At 42.2% G+C, this 24026-nt stretch overlaps 1 protein-coding gene across 2 annotated transcripts in view; it reads left to right on the top strand.

Annotated features, from left to right (window-relative positions):
* The window catches only part of CRYL1 (crystallin lambda 1), a 216504-nt gene extending 211375 nt beyond the window's left edge, over positions 1 to 5129 (top strand). For both annotated transcript variants that reach the window (XM_069759098.1, XM_069759097.1), the window contains one exon: positions 1349 to 5129. In XM_069759098.1, the coding sequence (XP_069615199.1) occupies positions 1349 to 1462 (114 nt within the window). In that variant the 3' untranslated portion in view covers positions 1463 to 5129. The remainder of the gene's footprint in view (positions 1 to 1348) is intronic.
* Positions 5130 to 24026: the final 18897 nt, after the last annotated feature.

Genomic DNA, 24026 nt, shown 5'->3' with positions numbered 1-24026 from the left:
TCTACGAGCACTAAAAAAGACTCGGAGGACCCCCGAGCATGCTCGAGAAATCTCGAGTAACGAGTATATTCGCTCATCGCGAATTGCCAGCAAAGCTATGTGATTTCCGAAATCTCATCCACACAATTGTTTTTTTTCTGACTGAATTGGAAAGCTACAACGTTTTTAAAAATCTGCAGCATGTTAAATTTTTTTTGCACTTTTCCAGGATATTTTCATAAATAGAAAGTAATGAGAAAGTGCAAAATCACTGCAAGAATGCAACTAAGGATTTTTGCATCATTTTATGGTGAATAAAACTGACTTTATTAGACATGTGATGTGAACAAATCACACAAGTAATCCATGCCAAAAAAACATTGCAAAAAAATCACAGCAAAAACACTAAAAAACAGGCATCTTGAACCAGTTTTTACAGCAAAGAGAGCAGGTTTTGGCTGCTGAAAAAAAAATGCTGTAAATAGACAACATGTGAACATAGCCTAAGGAGCCAAACAGGTTATGTTCACTGTCCTATAACATGCACACGAGCTCTTATCTTTAGTAGTCAAGTAATGGACAGATTGTACGTTTCTTTATGACCTCAGTCGCACAACATCAAATACAGATCAATGTGCATTCCTGATTTTTGATGGTGTGCAGAGGCTAATAGTGTCACTGAAAGAATAGTTACTACAAGGCAAATAAAGGGAAATTATTAGTGATGAGCGAATGTGCTGGGATAAGGTGTTATCCGGCATGCCCGTGTGCTAACCGAGTGTCTTCAGCATGCTCGAAAAATATGTTCGAGTCCCCGCGGCTGCATCTGTTTGACAGCCGCTACACATGCATTTATTGCCTATTTGTTAGAGAGACATGGCGGTGCTGGGACTCAAACATATTTTTGGGGGAATGCCGAAGACACTTAGTTAACATGCCGGATAACACCTTATCAGAGCAAGTTCGCTCATCACTGGAAATTATACAGACCTCCAGTGAACATAGGTTGCCAATAAAGCCCTGAAGACCATCATTCAATATGGTAATACCTGAAAAAACCAGATGGTGACTTTTGTTCTTCGCAACTCTTGGGTTAAATGGAATCCACCAGTGCCCTAGAAATATGTTTTCATGTGTGGACAAAGTATTATCATCTACATTGAGTTACGTAGAAATTTTTGTAACCCACCTTTTTCTGTTAATATACATTCGGATGAAATGTGGACTACTCGTTACATCATTCTCTTAGACGTTTAGCTACTACTCATAAATAATTTCCACCATGTAGGATGGAGACAGTAGCCTGGGTTGTAGCCATATGAAACAACTTAACAAGGGATGATTCAATCCATATTTCATTCTTTTGCAGGCATTGTGGGAGGAACAGACTGATAAACCTGACCAGCTTAAGGCACGGAGAGAATGGAGAGATGCCTGTCTGAGTCACCTAGCCAAGTTGAAGAAAGAGCTGAAGAAGAATTAATTCATGTTTGCGTCCAGATGATTCAAAATGTCATTCAGTGCACAACCTGTTAATCCCTGCCCTTTGGCTTGAATACATACATGTGCTGCCAAAAAGACACTGGTGGTTTATATTACAACATATACAATGAATAGAACTGGAGTGAGAAGATCTTATGTTTCTGATATGTTTCTACCATGATTTTATGTGCTCCATGTCTGATTATGTGCCATATGCAGAGACCATTACTGTATAATATTAGCTTATAACCAGGGATCAATTATCAAAAAATGTTTTTTCTGCTAGAAATTTTGTCACTAAATTTGTATTTTCTTTACCGGAAAAATTGGTTTTCTCATTGGAAACCTTCCTGATTTCTACTAGGTCGAGCACGACTATGCAAGTGCATTCACAACTGGGTTGATAACATCTACCGCTATCACAAGGTGCTAGATTTCCTGTCCTAATCTTTTCATAACTATCAATTATTTTTGGCAATTTAGGGATGCTTTAGTCCCGTCCCCAGTCCCGCTTAGAATCCATTTCTGGGCAGGATTTGTGTAAACTGTGTCTTCTTTTAGCCTTGGACAACACAGATTTGCTGAAACTTTCTGAAAAATCACAACAGTTCACACAAATTCTGGACAGTTGGCACGTGTTCCTTTCTTGTGCTCAGATAGGGCCCCAATTGTATAAAATTTACCTCTGGTAACAGATTATTTCCCTAAGGACAATAGGTAAGTGGAGCGCCCACTAGGACCGTGGGGTACTCGGACCGGGTCCAACGAACCGAGGATGGTTAAGAGGATGGTCACGGCAGAAGTGACCCGGTCCATGGCCCTGAGCATCCAATAAAAGTCAATTAAAGGAAGGGGAAATAAAGTGTTTAGGGGATTTGTTTGTCCGCCACCCGTGGTGCTCGGCAATAGGGAATTGGCCGATGTTGCAGTTCAGGTCCTCTGGGGCAGATGATGACGCAGCAGAGATGTTTCAGCTCTCCATGGGTAGAGCTAGGCCCCAGGGCAGTTAAACAGTTAACGTTAATGATAGTGAATGTTGTGATGCAGGGCAGGTGATGCAGTAAAGAGAATGGAGAGGACACAGCAGGGTGCAGTTTCCACACTTTTTTTCACAGTTCTTAAATGCAGTCCCAGCCGGGTGCTGTGTCCTCCGGGTCTGTGGTCCAGCCAGCTCTCAAGTAATTCGGGGTCCACTTTGCCAGAATCCCCTTCTTATGTCCTTCCCTGGCCGTCTCACTGCGCTGGCTCCCGCCTCTCCTGCACTGCGCCTTCACACACAGTGTCCCAAGCCAGCAGCGTTGGATATTGTCGGGCAACATCCTCCTGGTCCCCTTGATCCTATGTGACTGCCTTTTCAGCGAGTGTGTGGTTGTGGCTGTGGCATGTACAGATACAACAGCCTCCGGCCGGCTAGCTGAGCCTTGTAGTTCCCCACTATTCTGTGTGTTCCCCCACTGTGACCTGGTCCCTCCACCCAACTACGGTCGGTGTGGATTCGGGCCCCACGGGTGGATTCCTCTCTACCCGTGCCCCTAGGACCCCTTCTCTCCTTTCTGTCAGGAGCTTCTCTCTATCTTCTGGTGCTGGGAGGAGCGCCTCACTGCTCAAGTCCCCAGCTCCCACTGTCTAACTCCCTAACTAACTCCTCCCTCTTGTTTCCATGACAACTCAACTCTCTCCACCCACTTCCTCTACGTAGTTCCCTCCAGGCCTCTAGAGGTCTGGTGTTGGATGCAAGTCTGTGAGTCCTGTGTAGTGTCCCCTCCTTACCAGAGAGCGGAGTACCACACCTCTGAGGTGCAGTACCTCTATGGTGACTGGACCCTTGGGTGCCACAAGAAGGCAGTTGAAATTCAATGTCAGGATTCCTATCTCTACTGTTGTGGAAAGTTAGGAGGACCTGACAAATTAGATGTTTGACCAGTTCTGCCTATATGTGAGGGTTCATCCTCCCATTTTTGGATTTTTGTTGGTGTGTGTACCCCTTTATTCAGATTAGCTCATCATCTAGTTTGGAGACAGTGTAAACACCTACCCAAAACACAGTATGATCAAATAAAAGGAATGAAATTCATCTTCTTCATCTATCAGTAATTTTTCTTGATCTGAGAGTACATTCTCGTTGACAATTTTCTTTTTTGTACCAATTTTTTCCAGTTGGGACAAAAATCATGCTGTACTCACAGTCGCCCCCATGGCATAAGGGCATATTTTACTTTTGAACCATGCTCCCATGAGAGAGATTTTTTTCCAAAGAAATTACCAAATCCCAGACATGAAAAATGTTCTTCCTTCTCTCTACTGTAATCAAGTATTATTCTGAAAAAATATGCTTTACTAAGCAATACACAATAGACCTGGTATGACTTTCAAGAAGATTCGGGAAAGGGCGTTAATCACTGCTCATGGCAGATTTTTTTAATTTATAAATATTTTCGAGTTTATTCACTGCAAACCTCTTAAATTAAAACGAATGTGTTATCAGAAAATTACCTATTACCTATTGTCTAAATCAAGATTTTATGTTAAACTCATTTTTAATAATTTTTGCTGCTTTTACTATCTCTTTTTTTTTCATTTTGATGTCACTATCTTGACCAAAAAAATCATGAAAACTTGCAGTTTTCGCTCTCGTGCTGAAACTCAAATTATAAATCACATCTTTGGAGATCAGAATAAATGTAATCCCAAACAAAGTGGTACTTTTGTAGCTAAAATAAATTTTATTTTCAACAATTAAAATAACTCATAATTTACAAAAAGGTGCTAGAACAAAAAAGAGGGACACAACAGCCATAGAGAGACGACCACTATAATAATGCTTAAGCACACCCAAACAAAGTAGCTTCCTATGTGACCCTATATCAATTGCTGAACAGGAGTATTGTAGAGGGAAAAACACCGGAATAGTAAAATACTAGTATCCACCATAGAAATGGCACAACCATGCCTAATTTCTAACACCTTATGGTATGTGTTGTAAGATCCCCCCCCCCCCCCCCGATGATACAAAAAAACTCGCTAGTATAACGCCACTGGTAAAAAAGGGTAAGTACAGGTATTACCTATGGTGCGCTGTGTGGTGTCTCCTCGGCGTCCCTCTGCATCGACGCGCGTTTCGCCAAATGCTTTTTCAAGAGGCTACAAAAGTACCACTTTGTTTGGGATTACATTTATTCTGATCTCCAAAGATGTGATTTATATGTATTAATTGGTGGTCTTTATTTCCCAAGTGTAGGGATATATTCATTCTGGGGCATTTTTTGTGAAACTCAAATTAGGCTGATTCTTTTTTTTCTGTCGAGATTATTTCTCAGCAGGATTCTCTTTATCACAGGCAGGATTACAATAACAACTATGATCTATATACAGATAACACAAATTCCACCATTTACAATGGGTGACAGCCAGAGATCATCTCCTCCCCCACACTGCAAAATTAGTTCTTGGGACATCACAACAACTCTCCCATAAATGTCAGTGAGTTACAGTATCTCCAGTTGTTTCCTATCGTCCATGTCTCTGCTGTAAACCATATCTCTGAATGTTAGAAGCTCAGACAAAATTGCAGCCTCATAATCAATTACATTCCCTTTCAAATAGCACAGAACATTTACTGTATTTTGTGTATTTTGAAAACTCTTCCAATAAAGGCGAACGTGATTTTGCCCTTGTGTTACCTAATGTTTCTCTGCAGCTCACAAATATTTGTTCTGTTGCATGTGCGCCTATGTGACTGATAAATTATCACTATTTGTTGTACATGATGTGATCAACTGGCTCTTCGTCGTTTTGGACAACAAGTATAAAATAATAATAATAATAATCTTTATTTTTATATAGCGCTAACATATTACGCAGCGCTTTACAGTTTTTCACACATTATCATCACTGTCCCCCGATGGGTCTCACAATCTAGAATCCCTATCAGTATGTCTTTGGAATGTGGGAGGAAACCGGAGTGCCCGGAGGAAACCCACGCAAACACGGAGAGAACATACAAACTCTTTGCAGGTGTTGTCCTGGGTGGGATTAGAACCCAGGACCCCAGTGCTGCAAGGCTGCAGTAAAAACAGAATTAATTCAAAAGATCGGAGCCTACAGATTGGCCAGACACATCCTTTCAGATCCACAATGTTGAGTTTTCTTCTCACATTCGAAAGATGGAATGGTACACCTTTTTTTCAGATTTAAGGCAAGAAGAGAGTTTGACTTTCCTGATCAGGGATCATCAAGTTATACTGAGAATCATGTTGGAGATGAATGTCCTGAAATTCGTGGTTCCATGCGAATTGAACATTCTGTGATTCCCGAGGATCAGAAGAAAAAGAAAATATATGCCTAGCGCCATTTCTCACACCCTGCTGAAGACTCAATGAGTATGCTAATGCCATTGAGCAGCTCCATGATGCTCAGCAACAATAAGCTAACATGGTGTAGCCTAGACAATCAGGTGGCTATCACAGGCAGTATAAAAGGTATGCAGTGGCCAAGGAATGTCATTTTATGCTTATACTGTGCAGGGATTGAAGAGCACAAAGCATAGATAGAAAAAAGCTTAGAGATTGTGGTGAACTTTTGCACTACTGATATACTGTACATGTACCACATAAAACATTTAAGTGATAGTCTCAGACTAGAAATCCAAGATTCAAGTGATATATGGGGAACTGCTGTAGCTGTATAGTCACTCAATGTGACTGTAAATTGATTGATCTGTGATATGCTGAGGTAGCACCACCTTAATAGCTGCATTTTTCTACACAGTGCAAGCAAGGAGGATCAGTATTAAACCCCTCGTTGCTAATTTTGCATTTAAAACCAAATTCTGATTTTAAAGCTTGCGTGTCATTAAAAGTGCGATTACTATTAGTGATGAGCGAGTATACTCGTTTCTTGGGTTTTCCCTAGCATGCTCGGGTGTCCTCAGAGTATTTTGGCATGCTCGGAGATTTAGTTTCTGTCTCCGTAGCTGCATGATTTGCAGTTGCTGGACAGCCTGAATGCATGTGGGGATTCCCTAACAAACAGGCATTCCTCATATGTATTCAGCCTGTCTAGCAGACGCAAATTATTATTATTTATTTATATAGCACCATTGATCCCATGGTGCTGTACATGAGAAGGGGTTACATACAAATTACAGATATCACTTACAGTAAACAAACTAACAATTATAGATACAGAGGGGTGAGGACCCTGCCCTTGCGGGCTTACATTCTACATGATGGTGGGGAAGGAGACAGTAGGTTGAGGGTTGCAGGAGCTCCGGTGTTGGTGAGGCAGTATCTCCGGTAGTGATGAGGAGGCAGTGGGATCAGTGCAGGTTGTAGGCTTTCCTGAAGAGGTGGGCTTTCAGGTTCCGTCTGAAGGTTCCGAATGTGGTTAATAGTCGGACATGTTGGGGCAGAGAATTCCAGAGGATGGGGGATAGTCTGGAGAAGTCTTGGAGACAGTTGGGTGAGGAGCGAATAAGTGTGGAGTAGAGAAGGACGTCTTCAGAAGACCAGAGATTGCGTGAGGGAAGATATCGGGAGATTAGTTCAGAGATATATGGAGGAGACAGGTTATGGATGGCTTTGTAGGTCAGTATTAGTAATTTGAACTAGATACGCTGAGGGAATGGGAGCCAGTGAGGAGAGAGATGAATTAGTCGGGCAGCAGAGTTAGGGATGGACTGGGGAGGTGCAAGGGTGTTAGCAGGGAGGCCACAGAAAAGGATGTTGCAGTAGTCAAGGCGGGAGATGATGAGGGCAAATCATGCAGCTGTGTCGACAGAAACTAAATCTCCAAGCACGCCAAAATACTCGGAGGACACCCGATCATGCTCAGGGAAACGTGAGCAATGAGTATAGTCACTCATCACTAATTACTATATTTTGAGGTGCGCAAGAGCATTTCCATTTTTTTTTAAAGAGAAATCCTATTAACCTGAAGAACAAACACAAACTGTTTATCTACACGACCACACTGACTGCGTATTTGTTTCCAGTTATGAACCCACCGGTAGCAACTTCATAACTTTTTTGCTTTCCTTAAATTATATTTAAGTTTGGTTAAAGGGGTGATCGTCAAGTTTTAAAATAAATATATAAATATATATATGTATATATATATATATATATATATATATGTATATATATATATATATATATATATATATATATATATATATATATATATATATATATGTATATATATATATATATATACCATTCATAGCTTCTGCAAAAATACTGTTGGCTGTTGCTGCAAATTTCTATCCATGCCTGTACCTGTATCGTCCTCTATATTTAAGGGTAGGATAATTTTAAACCAAAAATCTCTTTACATTTACTTACTGCCGACCTATTTCAATATTCCATTTTGACAACTGTATACCACATCACTATACTGTGGCCTAATGCAGCATTTTTTAGGCGATCTTCCTACCTTCTAGCATTAGTTTTTATGTGGTTCTTTCTGGCCAGTGGGAATCCATGTACCGTAATTTAACCCAAAATTTGCAAATAAATTATGACACTAAAAAGAGAAATTTCACTGTTCAGGTCTGTTCTGTCACACCTGATTACATTGTCAAATTGGAAACACATACACTCCACACTGATATTATAGGCAGCCTGTTATTTTATCCTTTTCATCTGTCACATGAACCCTGCCAGTGTCTAGCATTTTTGATTTATGTTACATTTTTCCGGGGTTGGCTAAGTTTGTGTGCTAAATCCACATATGCCATGGACATGCTAGTGCGACAACAGATTTTTTTTTAACATCAAAGATAAGAAAGTCTTAACTGTTAGCAGCAGCAACACCACTGGCACTATTGTCATCAACAATCCCATCAGTAGTAGTACCAAATGCAGGTCACATTTGTTCTCCTTGGGGGCCAAATCATATTTTCTGCGGTCACCTTTGGAGCAGGTGCTGCCCTGCATGGTGTTGGCTGAAAGGTCTGGACGCATTGGTGGTGAATTGTACATGTGTGCTCCTCATGTGCAGGAGTTCTTTTGAATGTTGCCACCAAACGATTCTTTGGCCCTCTGCAAGAGCAAAATAAGCAGTGGATGTCGTATCGAGTAGGAACTGTGGCTCTCAATTATCACGTGAAGCAACATTATCTGCTCATTTGACAAAGTCAAGCTGGCCAGCAAATAGAGCAAGCCTCCGTTTCCGCTTTCTTGCCACTCTTGCCTTTCTGTCTGCCAAACCGCACCTTGTCAGTGTCATCACCACCATCATCATCGTCATCATACTCTAATGGGGCTCATATTTTATTTAGGAGGCTATGTGGGGTCTCATGCTGTATATGGACAGGCTGTGAGAGGGCTCCTACTGTATGATTGAGGTTATGTTGGGCTCATGCTGTATATAGGGAGCCTGTGTGGGGGCTAAAGATGAATATAGAAAGGCTGTGTATGGGTTCATGCTGTATATAGGGAGGCTTTATGGGGCTCATGCTATATACAGTATAGAGAGGCTATGTGGGGGCTCATGCTATATGCAGGGGGATGTCAGCATCCTTAATTCTGCTCAATATTAAGTGATAATATAAAAATGAAACAATAATTATAATTGTAATTAATATGTTAATATTAACATTGAGCACAATTCATTTCAACCTATTGGCTCAGCCATCCACAACAGTCAAGGTCTCTCATGTGGCTCCTTGGGAAAATTAATTGCCCACCCCTGCGCTAATACATGTCAAACTCCAAGTGCGCTTCCTTTTCTGTTGCATCAGCAAGTATCCATCCCTGATTATGTCGTGGAAACAAGCTTACGCTCCCATCTACATCTGCTGGGTCACCAACTAACTTGCAATTTGTCAGGTTGCTGACGGTGTAGTCACTGCCTTACCAGCTTGTGGATTCTGCTGCCTTTTGAGAAATGATAATGTGCATTCATCCTCTTTGGAAGATACCCAGCCGCCATTATTCCTAGCAGAAAGCAATGCCTTCTTCCTTGTTGACACATACAGGAGGCCATAGGCTGCTCTCTGGGCTTTTCTTTGAGCTCCAAAGTGCACTGCACTCGATACCTGGTGCAGCTACCATGGCCAGGGACAATACATGAGCTTCATGGTCCACTGGTTGACAGGTAGTGAGTATTCTGTGACCAGGTGGTGGTTATCTGTCTCTTCCTACATCTTCTCTATATTGTGTTCAAGTGATATGACTGCATCCCTGAACAGCCATAGGATCCATTGTTGATTCCACACAGCAACCACTCTCTTCCCACTCATGCAAGTCACAATGCTGCCAAGAAGCGTTACAAAGTGGGCAAGTTGTTGCTGTTCATCAAGCAGCAACCCGCCTGTTGGCTGGCTCTCTGTGAACTGCAACTTTGAATTGTCATGAGCGAGTATACCCATTAATGCTGGTTCCCTGTATGGCCAGGCAAAGTAACACACATTCCCTGCATATGGATTTCTTGTTGCAGGAAATTGTTGGAGAGAGAAAATACAGGAGCGCTACCTAAGCGCAATAAAAGATGTAGAAAAATAGATATATGTGCTCACCTGGAAGCATAGTGCGGTAGGCACAACACTAAATTGCATTTAGCACGTGAATGGGATCCTCCACTGCGGTATGCTGCCAATCCGTAATGCGTGGAGCTGTGCTGGTCCTGGCGTGGCCACAGATCCAAGTAGTAGTATATGGATACAAATTCCGGAGGCGCTTCCATTTGAAGGTTTAATCCCAGTGTGTGGTGCAATCTGGTCTCCGACTGAATAACCAAACTGGTGGGACACTTTGCTATTCCAAAAAATTTGGTTTACTCACAAAGGTTACAAGTTTTTAAAAAAAACCTTCATGTCCATTAAAAAGGATTGCTAAAATTGACAAGTGTCATAGAAAGTGGTAACATATAGCGTTGGTACACAGCGCTGCTCACAAAGAGCCTTCATCAGGTTTCTGATCACACAACATACACCTGATGAAGGGTCTTTGTGAGCAGAAACATGCCATGTACCCACGCTACATGTTACCACTTTCTATGACACTTATCATTTTTAGCATTCCTTTTTAATAGACATGTAGGTTTTTTTTTTGTACTTGTAACCTTTGTGAATAATCCAAACCTTTTGAAATAGCAAAACATTCCCTGCATGGTTCACGTCCTGAATTTTATAGTGAAACATTTCTTTCACAAATATACAGGCTTGAGGAAGGTATGACCAGAAAAGTGTCAGCCCAATTCAATACATCTTATGTGGCAAAGTACTTCCTCCTGGCTTTGTAAAAAGAAAACAGGGAGCCAGGGTGCCAACCTGGTTTTCTAAATTGCAACCTGATGGATTTCAGCTCTGTGTGTGTTGCAGCATTTGTACAAACAGCGTAATACGGTGACAGACTACATGATGCAACAGTCAAACTGAACATGGGTTACTTTGAGATGCGACACTGGCAGTTAATGAGGCATGTGAGGCATGAGGCCAATTTTGTCAGTAGGAATACTTGTAGAATAATTAATTTAATCCTGCTAATATTTATCCTATAAAAACACTAACCAGCATGCAAGATGGGATGGAGGAAGAACACCAATTTGCAACTGTTTAGTACCACCCTGTATCTGTTGGGGACCCTCAAGGTCCATGTATCTTGCAGCAAGATTTGGAGGAGGATGATCATGAGTGGAAGGAAGTGAAGGGGGACAAATGTGAGTGATATTGAAAAATGGAAGAATTGCAGCAACTTGGCCACAAAATAGAGACCTCATAAAGTTAAATTCTGAGGTGCTAAGGGCACAAAAGTCACAAATGATCTGATGACTATATAACCGTAGAGTCCAAACCCCCTCTGGCACTAACATCAGCACAAAAGGTGGCTACTGGGAATTTCCATGGCGAGCAGATGCATGCAAATCTTACATTAGCAAGCTCAATGCCAAGTATTGAAGTAAAAAAGCATAACATCGCTAGACTTTGGAGCAGTGGAAATTTGTCTTGTAGAGTAGCAAATCATGTTTCTTAATTTGTCAGTCTGATGGACAAGTCTAGGTTTCGCAAATGCCAGTAAACTCTACCTGGCGGACTGCATTGAGCCAAACGTGTAACTTGATGTAGGAGGGATAATGCTATAAGGTTATTTTTTAGGGGTCAGCCTAGGTCTCTTAGTTCCAATAAAAGGAGTTGTTACAGCTACAGCCTTCCAAGTCATTTTGGACAATTGTATGCATACAAATTAGTGGGAACAGTTTGGGAAAGTCCCTTAACACTAGAAGTCCCAGAGAGGGGTCATTTAACATTTCTACCTTTGGAACCTTTGGAGCTCGAAAATTCTGGGACTTCTAGTGTTAAAAGGTATTTATGCGATGCTCACCCAGTCTCCAACATACACCGAATTGAACAGTGATGTCTGTTTAGCCAATCATTGGCTGAGGTAGGACACTGCTGTGGACACTGATTGGCTGAGGGATCATCTTCATCCATTTCTGATCTATTGAAGATGACACCAGCTAAGATTTAGCAACCAGGAACAGGAGGGGTGCAGAACAGGATTTTTGGGGAATTGCTTCCTTTTTATTTAAGTCAGTCTTGAGGTAATATAATATAATATAATAATTTAAGTTTTCTGGATAACCCCTTTAATGGTGGGACCATTTATTTTTTTTTAATAATAATGTGCTTTCTATAACTTTTACTTACTGACCTTTAAGCATGTACGGTATGTATCCAAAAAGATAATCCTTACCTAAAAACATAATAGTAATAGCATTAATTTGTACCTGTCTCATCATGTACAATGCAGTTATTCCTATAATAAAGATTTATGCTAGCCTTTGTTTTATATCAGCTATCAGCGACAGGTTTTAGCATCTGGTATTACCAATAATGTTAGATAGGAATACTGTGTCTGTACAATGTAATATTTGCCAAGGAATTCAATTCGCAGGAATATAATCCCTTTGTCAACTTTTTAAAGGTAACTGTGATGCACATTGTGTTCACTTGTTGTGCAAATAGTCCTCCCTGTTCAGTCACGTTCATCACATTGAGACAAATGATAAAATCTACACGGGGAAATGGATTCAATGTATTTAAGCGGAACCTGTTATTTCCAGAAATGCTATTTACTTGCAGATATAGTGGTAATATGTAGATAATCCGAATTTAAATCATGCCTGGTAAGTTTACTGGAGCAGTGGCTACAGGGAGAAAATGAATGTTATCCTCCCTGCAGCTGCTCGCTTAAGAGTCATTGGGGTGGTGCAAGGAGTTGGAACAATCACCGCTTACTACACAGCTGTGATCACTTCACCAGCACTTTGACTGACAGCCTGCTGTGCAATGTGTGTATGGGGGGAATTACAGCATGCTCACTGTATAATGAGCGTGATTGTTACTATCTTCCTGCACCGCCCCAATGCCTGGAAGCCAGTGAGTGAAGGGAGAATAAAACTTCATGTTCTCTCTGTAGTCGCTGCTCCAGTTAGCAAGCCTTACATACACTATTTACATGCAGAATACCCCTATATCTGCAGATAAATATAAGTTTTTGGAGGTGACGGTTCCATTAACAAAGCTTTTTCTTCTGTCTAGTGCTTATTTAGGTAGAATGTAATCTTTTAAAAAACTGATTTAATTTGGGTCATCTAACATCTTTCCTATTTTTCTTACTCTACATCCCTTTCCTTACTTTATATAGATGTCACTCTCTGTATTATCTCTGTTTACTTTTGGAAAAACAAAGTTTGAAGTCGAGTGCCAGCGCTTGCCAACCCCCTTCCCCCTCGGACAGCGCTGTTCAGCTGTTTGCTGTAGCTGCAGGGGGCTATTCCATACACATTGGCTATGTAGGTCGCACTTTGTGTGCTTTAACTTTTAAAGACAACCTTTTTCCTTCACTGAGGCCAAATTTTAATCCCAATCCAGAACTGGCTATAGAATATATAGAATTCGTAGAATTGCATAGCTGTTGAGATAGTATGACAAGGACTTGAATAGGTTTGCGATATTATTTCCGTAGCCTTGATCTTTTAAACCTTACTGAACCATTAGGCCATGTTCACATTCTGCGGTTTTCATGAGGATATACCATTGTAATGGGTTTTTTCTATTCCTTGTATATTCTTAATTGTACATTTCAAGTATATTATTTATATTCATTTAAAAAAAAAAAAAGTATTCCTCTAAAAACAATTGTGAAAAGAATTCTTCCCGAATTACTCTTTATGGTTCTGGACCATTTTTCAACCCTAGAGGGATTAGATGTTAATACATAAGTGGCAAACTCACAGTCTTTGCTCAGTTAATATTTATGGGTACGGTTTCACTTCTATTTTATGGATTGTGCTAATTATGCAAATTGAAAGGAAGAGGACTAGAACTCTAGTGCCACCTATTGGAAGTAGCAATCCTACAAGTCAATGTTGACCCTTTAACGAGCCTTGTCACATGACTTAGTATAATAGCCAAACCAGAATCTCAATTTGCAGACACTGTGTTTCCGATACTGCCCCTCGTCAGTGCAAAGTGGAGATCTGGTTTGGCTGAGTGAGAGGTGTCTGACCGGGATCCAAGAAATATCGTTTCTCCTTGCGGAGATTGACATGCTAAGCATGGCGAGATGAGGAGACTTAAAGCCGCAATGCTCCTCTGGGAAATATGCTAATTATGCAAATTGTCTTTTCAGAGAGGAAGAGAACTAGAACTCTAGTGCCACCTATTGGAAGGTAGCAATCCTACAAGTCAATGTCGACCCTTATCTCCACTTTGCACTGACGAGGGGCAGTACCCTGAAACACAGTGTCTGCAAATTGAGATTCTGGTTTGGCTATTATCCTAAGTCATGTGACAAGGCTCATTAAAGGGTCGACATTGACTTGTAGGATTACTACTGTACCTTCCAATATTAACAATAATCCCAATCTCATAGCGATAGTCTGAACCAGCACACAAAAATTTGGTGCCCCCAGACAGATCAGAAAAGCTCCATAGAATACATATATAAATTGGAGAACAAAAGGAGCATGAAGTAAAGATATTTTTTATAATAAACAAGTGTCTTTATTAATACACAAAAAAGCTAAAAAAACAGTAATACAATCCCGCGAGCTCAGGGTTCGTGTTCGTGAGCACGTGCGGGACATTGGCGCGGCCAAGACGGCGCCCACAGTAGCTGATCTCAAAACAATTCCACGCCATTTCAGACAGCATCATAACTGTAATGACAAATTGCTTGTCATCAGGGGGATTGACGCACTTCACCTCGGTATAAGAGGTGGGGACTATAAAAAATGTCTGGCTAGGATTGAATCAAAGTGGATTGTTCTACTTGATACTATGACCCCTAGGGGTCTAAATGAATTCTTGAGCTTCGCCCCTTATCTTTAGCGCACTTTGAGTTTAGCCTTTGTTGTGTCCCATCATAGTCCCTCCGGACTTTCTGTTTTTAATGGTTTTTTTATATGTTGTTTTTGGTCATGATTTTAATTTTTTGTCTTTTTATCCTCAGTAACACTTTCCATCTATGGGCCCTCTTGATCCTGTCTTCACATGGAATAGATACTATTTCACATCTTGCTGTTCGCAAATATGGATTCGTGACAGCCTGGAGCAAGTCATTTGTCTAATATGGACTATGTGTATATATACACATCTTTTTAAATATATGACTATTGTATGTACATACTGTGCTATTTATAATATCATGCGTTTATTTTGCTTATTTATGGCCGTGCGAGTGCCATTGGTGGTATTTGTATATCATGCACTGTTGCTCCATTTTCTCCCCCTCCCCCTCATCTCCACTTGTGTATTATACACTGGTGGATTAATTTATTGAGGATGGGTTAGGGGATTAGGTGGTTCTACACACCTACCACATAATGACACCTTCTTGTACTGTCTCCACATCTGCATATATCGGCCATATTGCTTTTCCTAAATATACGATTATTGTATGTACATATTGTGCTATCCATAATATCATATGCTCATTTTGCTTACTTATGGCTGTGCGGGTGTCATTGGTGGTATTTGTGTATTATGCACTGCTGCTCCTTTTTTCTCTCCCTCCCCCTCACCTCCACTTGTGTGTTATACACTAGTGGATTACTTTATTGAGGATGTGCTAGGGGGTTAGGTGGTTTTACATGCGGTATGATATGGTTGCGCTATGTGGTGGCGCTGCCCTACTCTATATGTTGCCAACATATGTACCCCCTTACTGTCCGTGGACGATACCTTGGTGGGTGGGCAAGTTGGTGACTTATTGTGCGGCTTAGGCATTTACTTGTAGATAATTGGACACCATCACATTGATTCTACCACACAATGACACCTTCTCTTACTGTCTCCATATTTGCATATATTGGCCATATTGCTCCTCCCACTTGCTTACCCGTGCGGCCGTGCGCATCGCGCTGTGCACGGGCGGCTTTGGTGTGTGGACGGGCGTCTGTGTGCCTTGTGCGCGGTCTCCGGGTTTTTTTTTTTTTCCCGGCGCTTGCGCACTCGGCCTGACGCCCAGTCCCCGCTCCTGGCCTGCCCGCCACAGTGCGCATGCGCCGCTGGTGCCGCTCGGATTGGCCGCCTATTTCCATGTGACCGGGGTCAGGGGGGTTATTACAAGGTCCTGCACCGCCCGATATTCATCCCCTTGAGGAAGCGGCGCTTTCTAGCCGCGAAACGCGCGTCGGGGCGTTCTTTCTTGTCCGGTGGGACCCCCTCTTGTGCCCTCCACTGGTAAGCCTACCCTTCAGCTCCATCTTGCTACTATTACTTATATAGCTTGCTATTTGGTCACTGCGTTACATTAGCTGAGGGATATGTGGGTTTACTTATTATTTTGATGTGATGTGGGGGTTTTTCTTCTTGTTCCCCCTCTGTTATTTACTGAGAATCTGTATGGGGGTCACGGGGGGGTGGTCCCCTTTCCTGTGCTTGTTTGGGCACACCTCCTATTGGATTGTATTACTGTTTTTTAGCTTTTTTCTGTATTAATAAAGACACTTGTTTATTATAAAAAATATATTTACTTCATGCTCCTTTTGTTCTCCAATTTATATATGTACCTTCCAATAGGTGGCACTAGAGTTCTAGTTGTCTTCCTCTCTGAAGAGACAATTTGCATAATTTGCATATTTCCCAGAGGAGCATTGCGGCTTTAAGACTCCTCATCTCGGCATGCTTAGAATGTCAATCTCCGAAAGGAGAAACGATAACTCTGTTTTATGAATTGAAATCCCTGGTGTTTGTATGCACATGAGTCCAGTGGGCGGTCCTACTCAATGATTGACAGTTTTCCCTGTATAACTTTGCATTCCGAAACAGCTGTCAATCAATGACTAGCACCGCCCACTGGACTTGCATGCATGCATACAAGCACCAAGGATTTCAATGAATAAAATACAAGTTAGGGCTCATTCACACGTCCATTTTTCTCGTTCGAGTTCTATCTGTGTTTTTCATGGATAGCACTCATACCTATTGGTCTATTTTACTGTCAAACCTTTTTTGAGGATCAGGTGTCACAATCACGGACCAATATTAATTTGTGTGGGATAAAAAGTACCAATGTTTATGGGTCTGTGAAAAAAAAGACATCTGAGTACTGTCATGTAATGTTCTATGCTGGTGCTGCAGGACAATGAGGCTGCCGTCACACTATCAGTATTTGGTCAGTATTTTACATCAGTATTTGTAGCCAAAACCAGGAGTGGAACAATCAGAGGAAAAATATAATAGAGACATATGCACCACTTCTGCATTTATCACCCACTCCTGGTTTTGGCTTACAAATACTGATGTAAAATACTGACCAAATACTGCTAGTGTGACCGCAGCCTTAAACACTTGCCGCCAGATTCATCCACAAATTTCTGCTTATCCCTATAGCCCAACAGTTGGACACCTTGCAATGAGCTAAGTTTTGGAGGAAGATAGACCGTCACCATTCACCTCTAGCATCAGCTTATCTCCCATAAGAACAAAAGACTGGGCATGTTAAAAATCCACTATGCCCAATCCATCTTTCACCTGACATCTGAGGATGGGGAAGATTTGGATCACCACGATAAAACATAGACATCGAAAAACTGGAGCAAGCTCAAAGAAGAGCTACCAGGATAGTGAGTGGACTGCAAACTATGTCCTACGATGAACAGGTAAAGGATCTGGGATTGTTTAGCTTCTACAAAAGAAGACTGAGAGGAGACTTAATAGCGGTCTACAAATAACTGAAGGGCTGTCACAGTGTAGAGGGATCATCCTTACCCTCATCTGCACATGGAAACACAAGAACCAATGGAATGAAACCGAAAAGGGAGAAGATACAGATCAGATACTAGAAAAAACTTTTTGACAGTGAGGGTAATGAATGAGTGGGACAGGCTGCCACGAGAGGTGGTGAGTTCTCCTTCAATGGAAGTCTTAAAACAGAGGCTGGACAGACGTCTGTCTGAGATGATTTAGTGACTCCTGCATTGAGCTGGGGGTTGGTCAAGATGACTCTGAGGTCCCTTCCATCTCTAACATTCTATGATTATATGAACATACAATACCACATTTGTATGATAACCTTTAGGTAGGTTTCAGGCTTGCCAACTTGACACCCTATTTTTTTCTAGACAGCGTATTGAAAATTAATGGACAGATAATATTTTTTATGGACACATTGTAAAACCTTAATAAAACATTATGAGTATAAGTGCTATATGTCTACAGCTAATAAACGTGACATCAGCTACAATACAGGGGTATTACCATGTCCACGATCCTATCTCAATATGTAGCAGTTGTAATAATAATAATATTAGCGAATCCCTTCAACTAGAAATGTAGTATAGTTCTTCTGATTTGCTATGTTGCTTCCCCCATGTGCAGGATATTGCAGTAGCTTAAGTATCCATGGGTATGAGCACTAACAGCTAACTAACTGTCACTACATGAGTGGTCATTTCCATGGATACCTAAGCCACTGCAATGCCCTGCACATGAGGTAAGCGACATAGCAAATCAGAAGAACTATCCTACATTTCTAACTGAAAGTACAGGGTGGGCGATTTATATGGATACATCTAAATAAAATGGGAATGGTTGGTGATATCACCCTCCTGTTTGTGGCACATTGGTATATGGGAGGGGGGAACTTTTCAAGATGGGTGGTGACCATGGCGGCCATTTTGAAGTTGGCCATTTTGGATCCAACTTTATTTTTTCAATGGGAAGAGGGTCATGTGACACATCAAACTTATTGAGAATTTCACAAGAAAAACAATGACGCGCTTAGTTTTAATGTAACTTTATTCTTTCATGAGTTATTTACAAGTTTATGACCACTTATAAAATGTGTTCAAAGTGCTGCCCATTGTGTTGGATTGTCAATGCAACCCTCTTCTCCCACTCTTGGTTCCATTCAGTTCTTCTGAGTTTTGCCCCTCCCATATACTAATTTGCCACAAATAGGAAGTTGATAATACCAACCATTCCCATTTTATTTAGGTGTATCCATATAAATGGCCCACCCTGTATTTGCTAATATTATTATTATTGCACCTACTACATTTGGGTTAGGATCTTGAATATGGGAATACCCCTTTAAATGTGACCTTTAAAATGATGATAATTATAAACCAAACAATCTGTGTTACTTCCTTCAGCTCAATATTTTTATAGCAAAAAAAGTACCCTATTGCTACAGAATGTCTTGGAATTTCTGGACAGTTGGAAACCCTGGTAGGGTCTTATATACGAACATCCAATTTGCATAATCCTAAAATCCTAACATGATCTAAGGTCAATTAACTAAATCTACAAGAGATCTGGGCTATTGCCCTGTAATACAGATGCATAAATGTGGTTTTATCACAGCAGTTTGAGATTGGCTTAAAGGAAATCTCTTAGTATGTTTTGCAATGTAATCTGAGAGCAGCGCGGTGTTGGGGCTGAGACCCCCATTTGAGCAATGGTGTCACTGGACTGTGTGTTGCTGTTGCAATACAATCAGTGTTTTATCAGCAAGAGATTATCACTGCATTAGTCACCTTGTTCTGTATAACCCCGCCCCCATCACTGATTAGCAGCTTTCTTTCAATATACAGTGTACACAGAAAGCTGCCAATCAGGAGTGTGGGCGGAGTAATACAGGTCTCAGCATTCTGAGATATGCTAGGTCTGCAGCAGAGAAAACAGTGATTGTTCCAAGGTGACTACATGCAGACCAACAAGTGACAAATCACTGGAATCTGGGTCTCAACCCCTACATCATGCTGCTGTCAGATTACATAGCAAAAATTGATTCCTTTAAGACATCTCATCTGCCAGTGGGGCCCTGGAATTTAGCAGTAGCATTAATTTGCAGCTCCATTCAAATGGCTACAAATATTTTACGATTGGTTGTTTATTTTAGAATTAGCATAAAAAAGCAAGAAACTCATTATCTTACAATGTTCTCCGCTATCCGTACCGGTCTACCGGTCTACAATGAGGACATTTTTTATTGACTTCTCACCCAGAATCTTGGAACGACAAGTATCTCAATATACAAGCCAAAGTCCACACCCAAACCACAGACCACGTCACCTCTTCCAGGAACCCGGTGTATATAATGTGCTTTAGTTGTTGTTTTTTATTTTGGCCATATAAAATCTCAAACTATTGTCACCTGATCAGACGGCCATATATGGACAATGATCGAATTGCAGGTGTACGGACTGGCCGGCGGCTCGTCTTACAGCTACACTAAAATACCAGCTGTTACGCTTGGGTCAGGAGAGCCGCCGGCCAGTCCGAGCATTGCGAAGCGATCATTGTTCGTGCTATACAGCCATCTAACTGCGCACTAAGGGTATGCGCACACTGAAAAAACACAAGAAAAAAAGCATCAAATGAACATGATGCACAGCAATGTCAAAACAACATTGCTGTGCACAGGTTCTGTCTTATGTCATTTCTTTTACATGCTTCAGTGTTTGGAAGCCCGGAATCTGTTAAAAGAAGTGGCCTGGGAGCTTTCTATAACTGAAAGTATGGAGGACAAGAAGCAGGCGGCATAGGTGCCGCAAGAACTACGGCAAAATCAAGGTCGAACCCCCTTGAGGAAAATGGCAGCCGGTGTCGCACTTGGGAAAACTCGGCCGGTGCACTAGTGTCTGAGAAACGGCGTGACGACATTTACAAAGCAGACTAGTGCATGTAAACTGCAGGCAGCTCCTACATCAATCCACTATGTGTAACAAGGAGATGCAGAGCAAGGGTTAACAAGAGTGTGAGTTTTATTTACAGTAATAAATTACTCCCAGGGAGATAACAGGAAGATAACAGGGAGAGAAAAAGCAGGTGAAAACAGTGTAATTGCCATACAAATGCAACAGTCTTGCTACCTAATTTAACTTATCGTGACTCCGCTGTCCTTTAATCACTTGCGGTCCAATGGATGATGGAATGCTGGCGGAGGCCGACACTGCGTCTTCAAGCTTCCCCGCCCAACACACGGTCCAGTTTCTGGCAGCAACGGGCGGTCACCGGTTTTGCACGTTTAGCCCCATGTCCAGTAAACTGCAGAGCCGAAGTGTGGACATGCACAAGTCTCTGCTCAGCGTGCGCTCTGCTGCACACCCGCCAATAGCTGGATACACACCCCATGGTATTTCTTCTGGCGCTCGTTCCTCAGTGCACCCGCACTACGCTGCTTCGCTTGGCGTCCGTCTCTCTGCGCACTCACTGGTACTCGGGAGCCCTCACTGAACCCCTCCCGGATCTCTGCTCCACACTTCACCTCACTTCGCAGAGTGTAGCCGCACCCTGCCTTCTCTTTCCTCCGGCGGGAACTCTCTGCCTTTTCCCGCGCTACACTCTCTCTCATTCCCCTACTTACCATGCCCCTTCTCTCCGGGTCATGGGTCCTGTCCAGCTCCCATTTCCTTCCCCCCTGCAACACTGGACGCAGCCTCGGCAGTTCTGGACCCGGTATTGCACAGATACCCACAGCCTGGTCTTCCTCCTTATACCTGCACAATTTGTGGACAGATATCCATTTTGTGTTTTGATACCGTATACAGTAGATTAATAGCACAAATTTCACCAACTGAAAATCTGTTCCATACATGTGACTGGTGTTGTTTGTCCACCTTGGGCATGAATAGCTCATGCATGAGATAAAAAAAATATACAGTATATATTGTAAGGTGGTTGTCGAACACCTAGGACTAGAAGGGGTGCAATCGGCTGTGACAGATTGATTGTGAGCAACTGATGAGTTGGGAGAGACGGCTGCTCACCATGTCTCCACCCCTGGGTGTGGTTCACTTTGTAAGTTGAGAGCTCTTTGTCTCACATATGCCTGTGTGTATGGAGGTGTGCAGATCTCCTGGATTGAGTGCCTTTGCTAAACGACTAAGGGTACCGTCACACAGTGAAATTTTGATCGCTACGACGGCACGATTCGTGACGTTCGAGCGATATATCTGTGACGTTCGAGCGATATCGCAATGTCTGACACGCTCCTGCGATCAGGGACCCCGCTGAGAATCGTACGTCGTAGCAGATCGTTTGAAACTTTCTTTCGTCGTCTAGTGTCCCGCTGTGGTGGCATGATTGCATGGTGTAACATATATCGTATACGATGTGCGCATAGTAACCAACGGCTTCTACATCGCACATACGTCATGAAATTATCGCTCCAGCGTCGTAGATTGCAAAGTGTGACAGCAGTCTACGACGCTGGAGCGATATTGTTACGACGCTGGAGCGTCACGGATCGTACCGTCGTAGCGATGAAAATTGCACTGTGTGACGGTACCCTAAGAAGCTGGACTCTATGCCTGGCAGACTAGCCAGCGCTATTGTATGGACTTGTTACTTTATGTTTTACCTTTTTTGGTGATGTGATTTATGAGGACTGCAATAAACCAGCCGGGCTTTAAATAGAAACGGTTCCTGTGTGTACCTCTTTAAGAAGCCGAGTGAGTCAACCTATCACTACATATTTATATACTCATATCTACAGCTATCTCTTTGCACTATAAATTTTGGCTTTGAATTTTATCCTTTGAAATTAGCTAAGACTGCATTGAAAAATATATTTAATCCATGTGCACACAGCGTCTCTTAGATGCCACTGCAGCCACCGAGTTTTCCCAGGCGCTTTTGCCATCGTTCTTGCTACTGGTGTCTCTTTCTGAAGCCTGAAGCAGGTAAAAGAAATGACATAAAATGGAAAAAGTGCATTTTAAGTCTTCTTTATTGACAGTTTTGCAGATGGATTCTAGGCAAAAGGAGCCTAAAAATGACATTGTGTCCACATACCCTAAATCACACTTCTTCTCTTATTCCTTTTTGGATCTGACACCAGTATTGGCTCAAGTATCTGCTTTTAAAAACGAAGTAAAACCTGCACTGTGTAAATGCAGCTTTAGGACGGGTGCAGACTAGAACATGAAAAATCCTTTGCTGTTCATCCAGAAAACTTGGACGATTTACATCCGTATTGTCATCCAAGCGCCACCCATATTTACACACCAACATTTTAAAATACACAATCAAATACAATATCCTAGGGTTAATGATGGCAATGTAGACATAAAAATCAGATGCGTCCCAATAGACTTGTACAGGCGAGTCTGATCAGAGAATTTTGCACTTGTCTGTGACTGACTGCATATTCTGAACTGTGCTAAAAGAATATAGTTCTTGGACACAGTTTCCATTTATTTTACTAAAACCATTCAACGCAAAAATGGCATTGTTACAGACAACTCCGTGCCCTCTAGGGTAAGCTCTAGCGATGAGCGAATATACTCATTACTCGAGATTTCTCGCACACGCTCGGGGGTCCTCCGAGTATTTTTTAGTGCTCGGAGATTTAGTTTTTCTTGCCGCAGCTGAATGATTTACATCTGTTAGCCAGCATAAGTACATGTGGGGGTTGCCTGGTTGCTAGGGAATCCCCACATGTACTTATGCTGGCTAACAGAGGTAAATCATTCAGCTGCGGCAATAAAAACTAAATCTCCGAGCACTAAAAAAATACTCGGAGGACCCCCGAGCGTACTCGAGAAATCTCGAGTAATGAGTATATTCGCTCATCACTAGTAAGCTTCCTATGGGCAAGCACAAATGATTTTACAGGAGGAAAATCTGTGGCCTTTACCTGCATTCTGGTTGAGATTGATGAAATGTAATTTGTACACAATCGAGAACATCTGCACTGTAAATTGACCAGCGCTGCGGATTTAAACGGAACCTGTCTTGTCCCTAAAAACTACTAACCTGAAGATATGGAGTTAATCTGCAGGTTAATAACGATCTGAAGCCGCACAGAGCATTGAGAGCTCGGCAGGGCCGGACTGGCCATTGGGCACTTCTGGCAAATGCCAGAAGGGCCGGTGCCTGTAGTGGGCCGCTCGATCCCTGCACGCTCTGCCAGCGGCGCCAGGGTGACTCCCCCGCCACCGCCTCACCCCCCTGCCAGGGCCGCCTCACCCCCCCACCGCCGCACTCAACTATACTGACGTCCATGACGCCGGTACAGTTCAATGCAATTCATCATTCCCCTTAATGCATCATTCCCCTCTGCCTCTGACACTTCGGGTGTGCGATGACGTCATATCGCGTACCTGCT

Source organism: Ranitomeya imitator, chromosome 3 (genome assembly GCF_032444005.1).
Source record: "Ranitomeya imitator isolate aRanImi1 chromosome 3, aRanImi1.pri, whole genome shotgun sequence".
Taxonomy (NCBI): Eukaryota; Metazoa; Chordata; class Amphibia; order Anura; family Dendrobatidae; genus Ranitomeya; species Ranitomeya imitator.
Note: the sequence above shows the minus strand (reverse complement) of the source record. Positions and strands in the feature narration are given on the sequence as shown.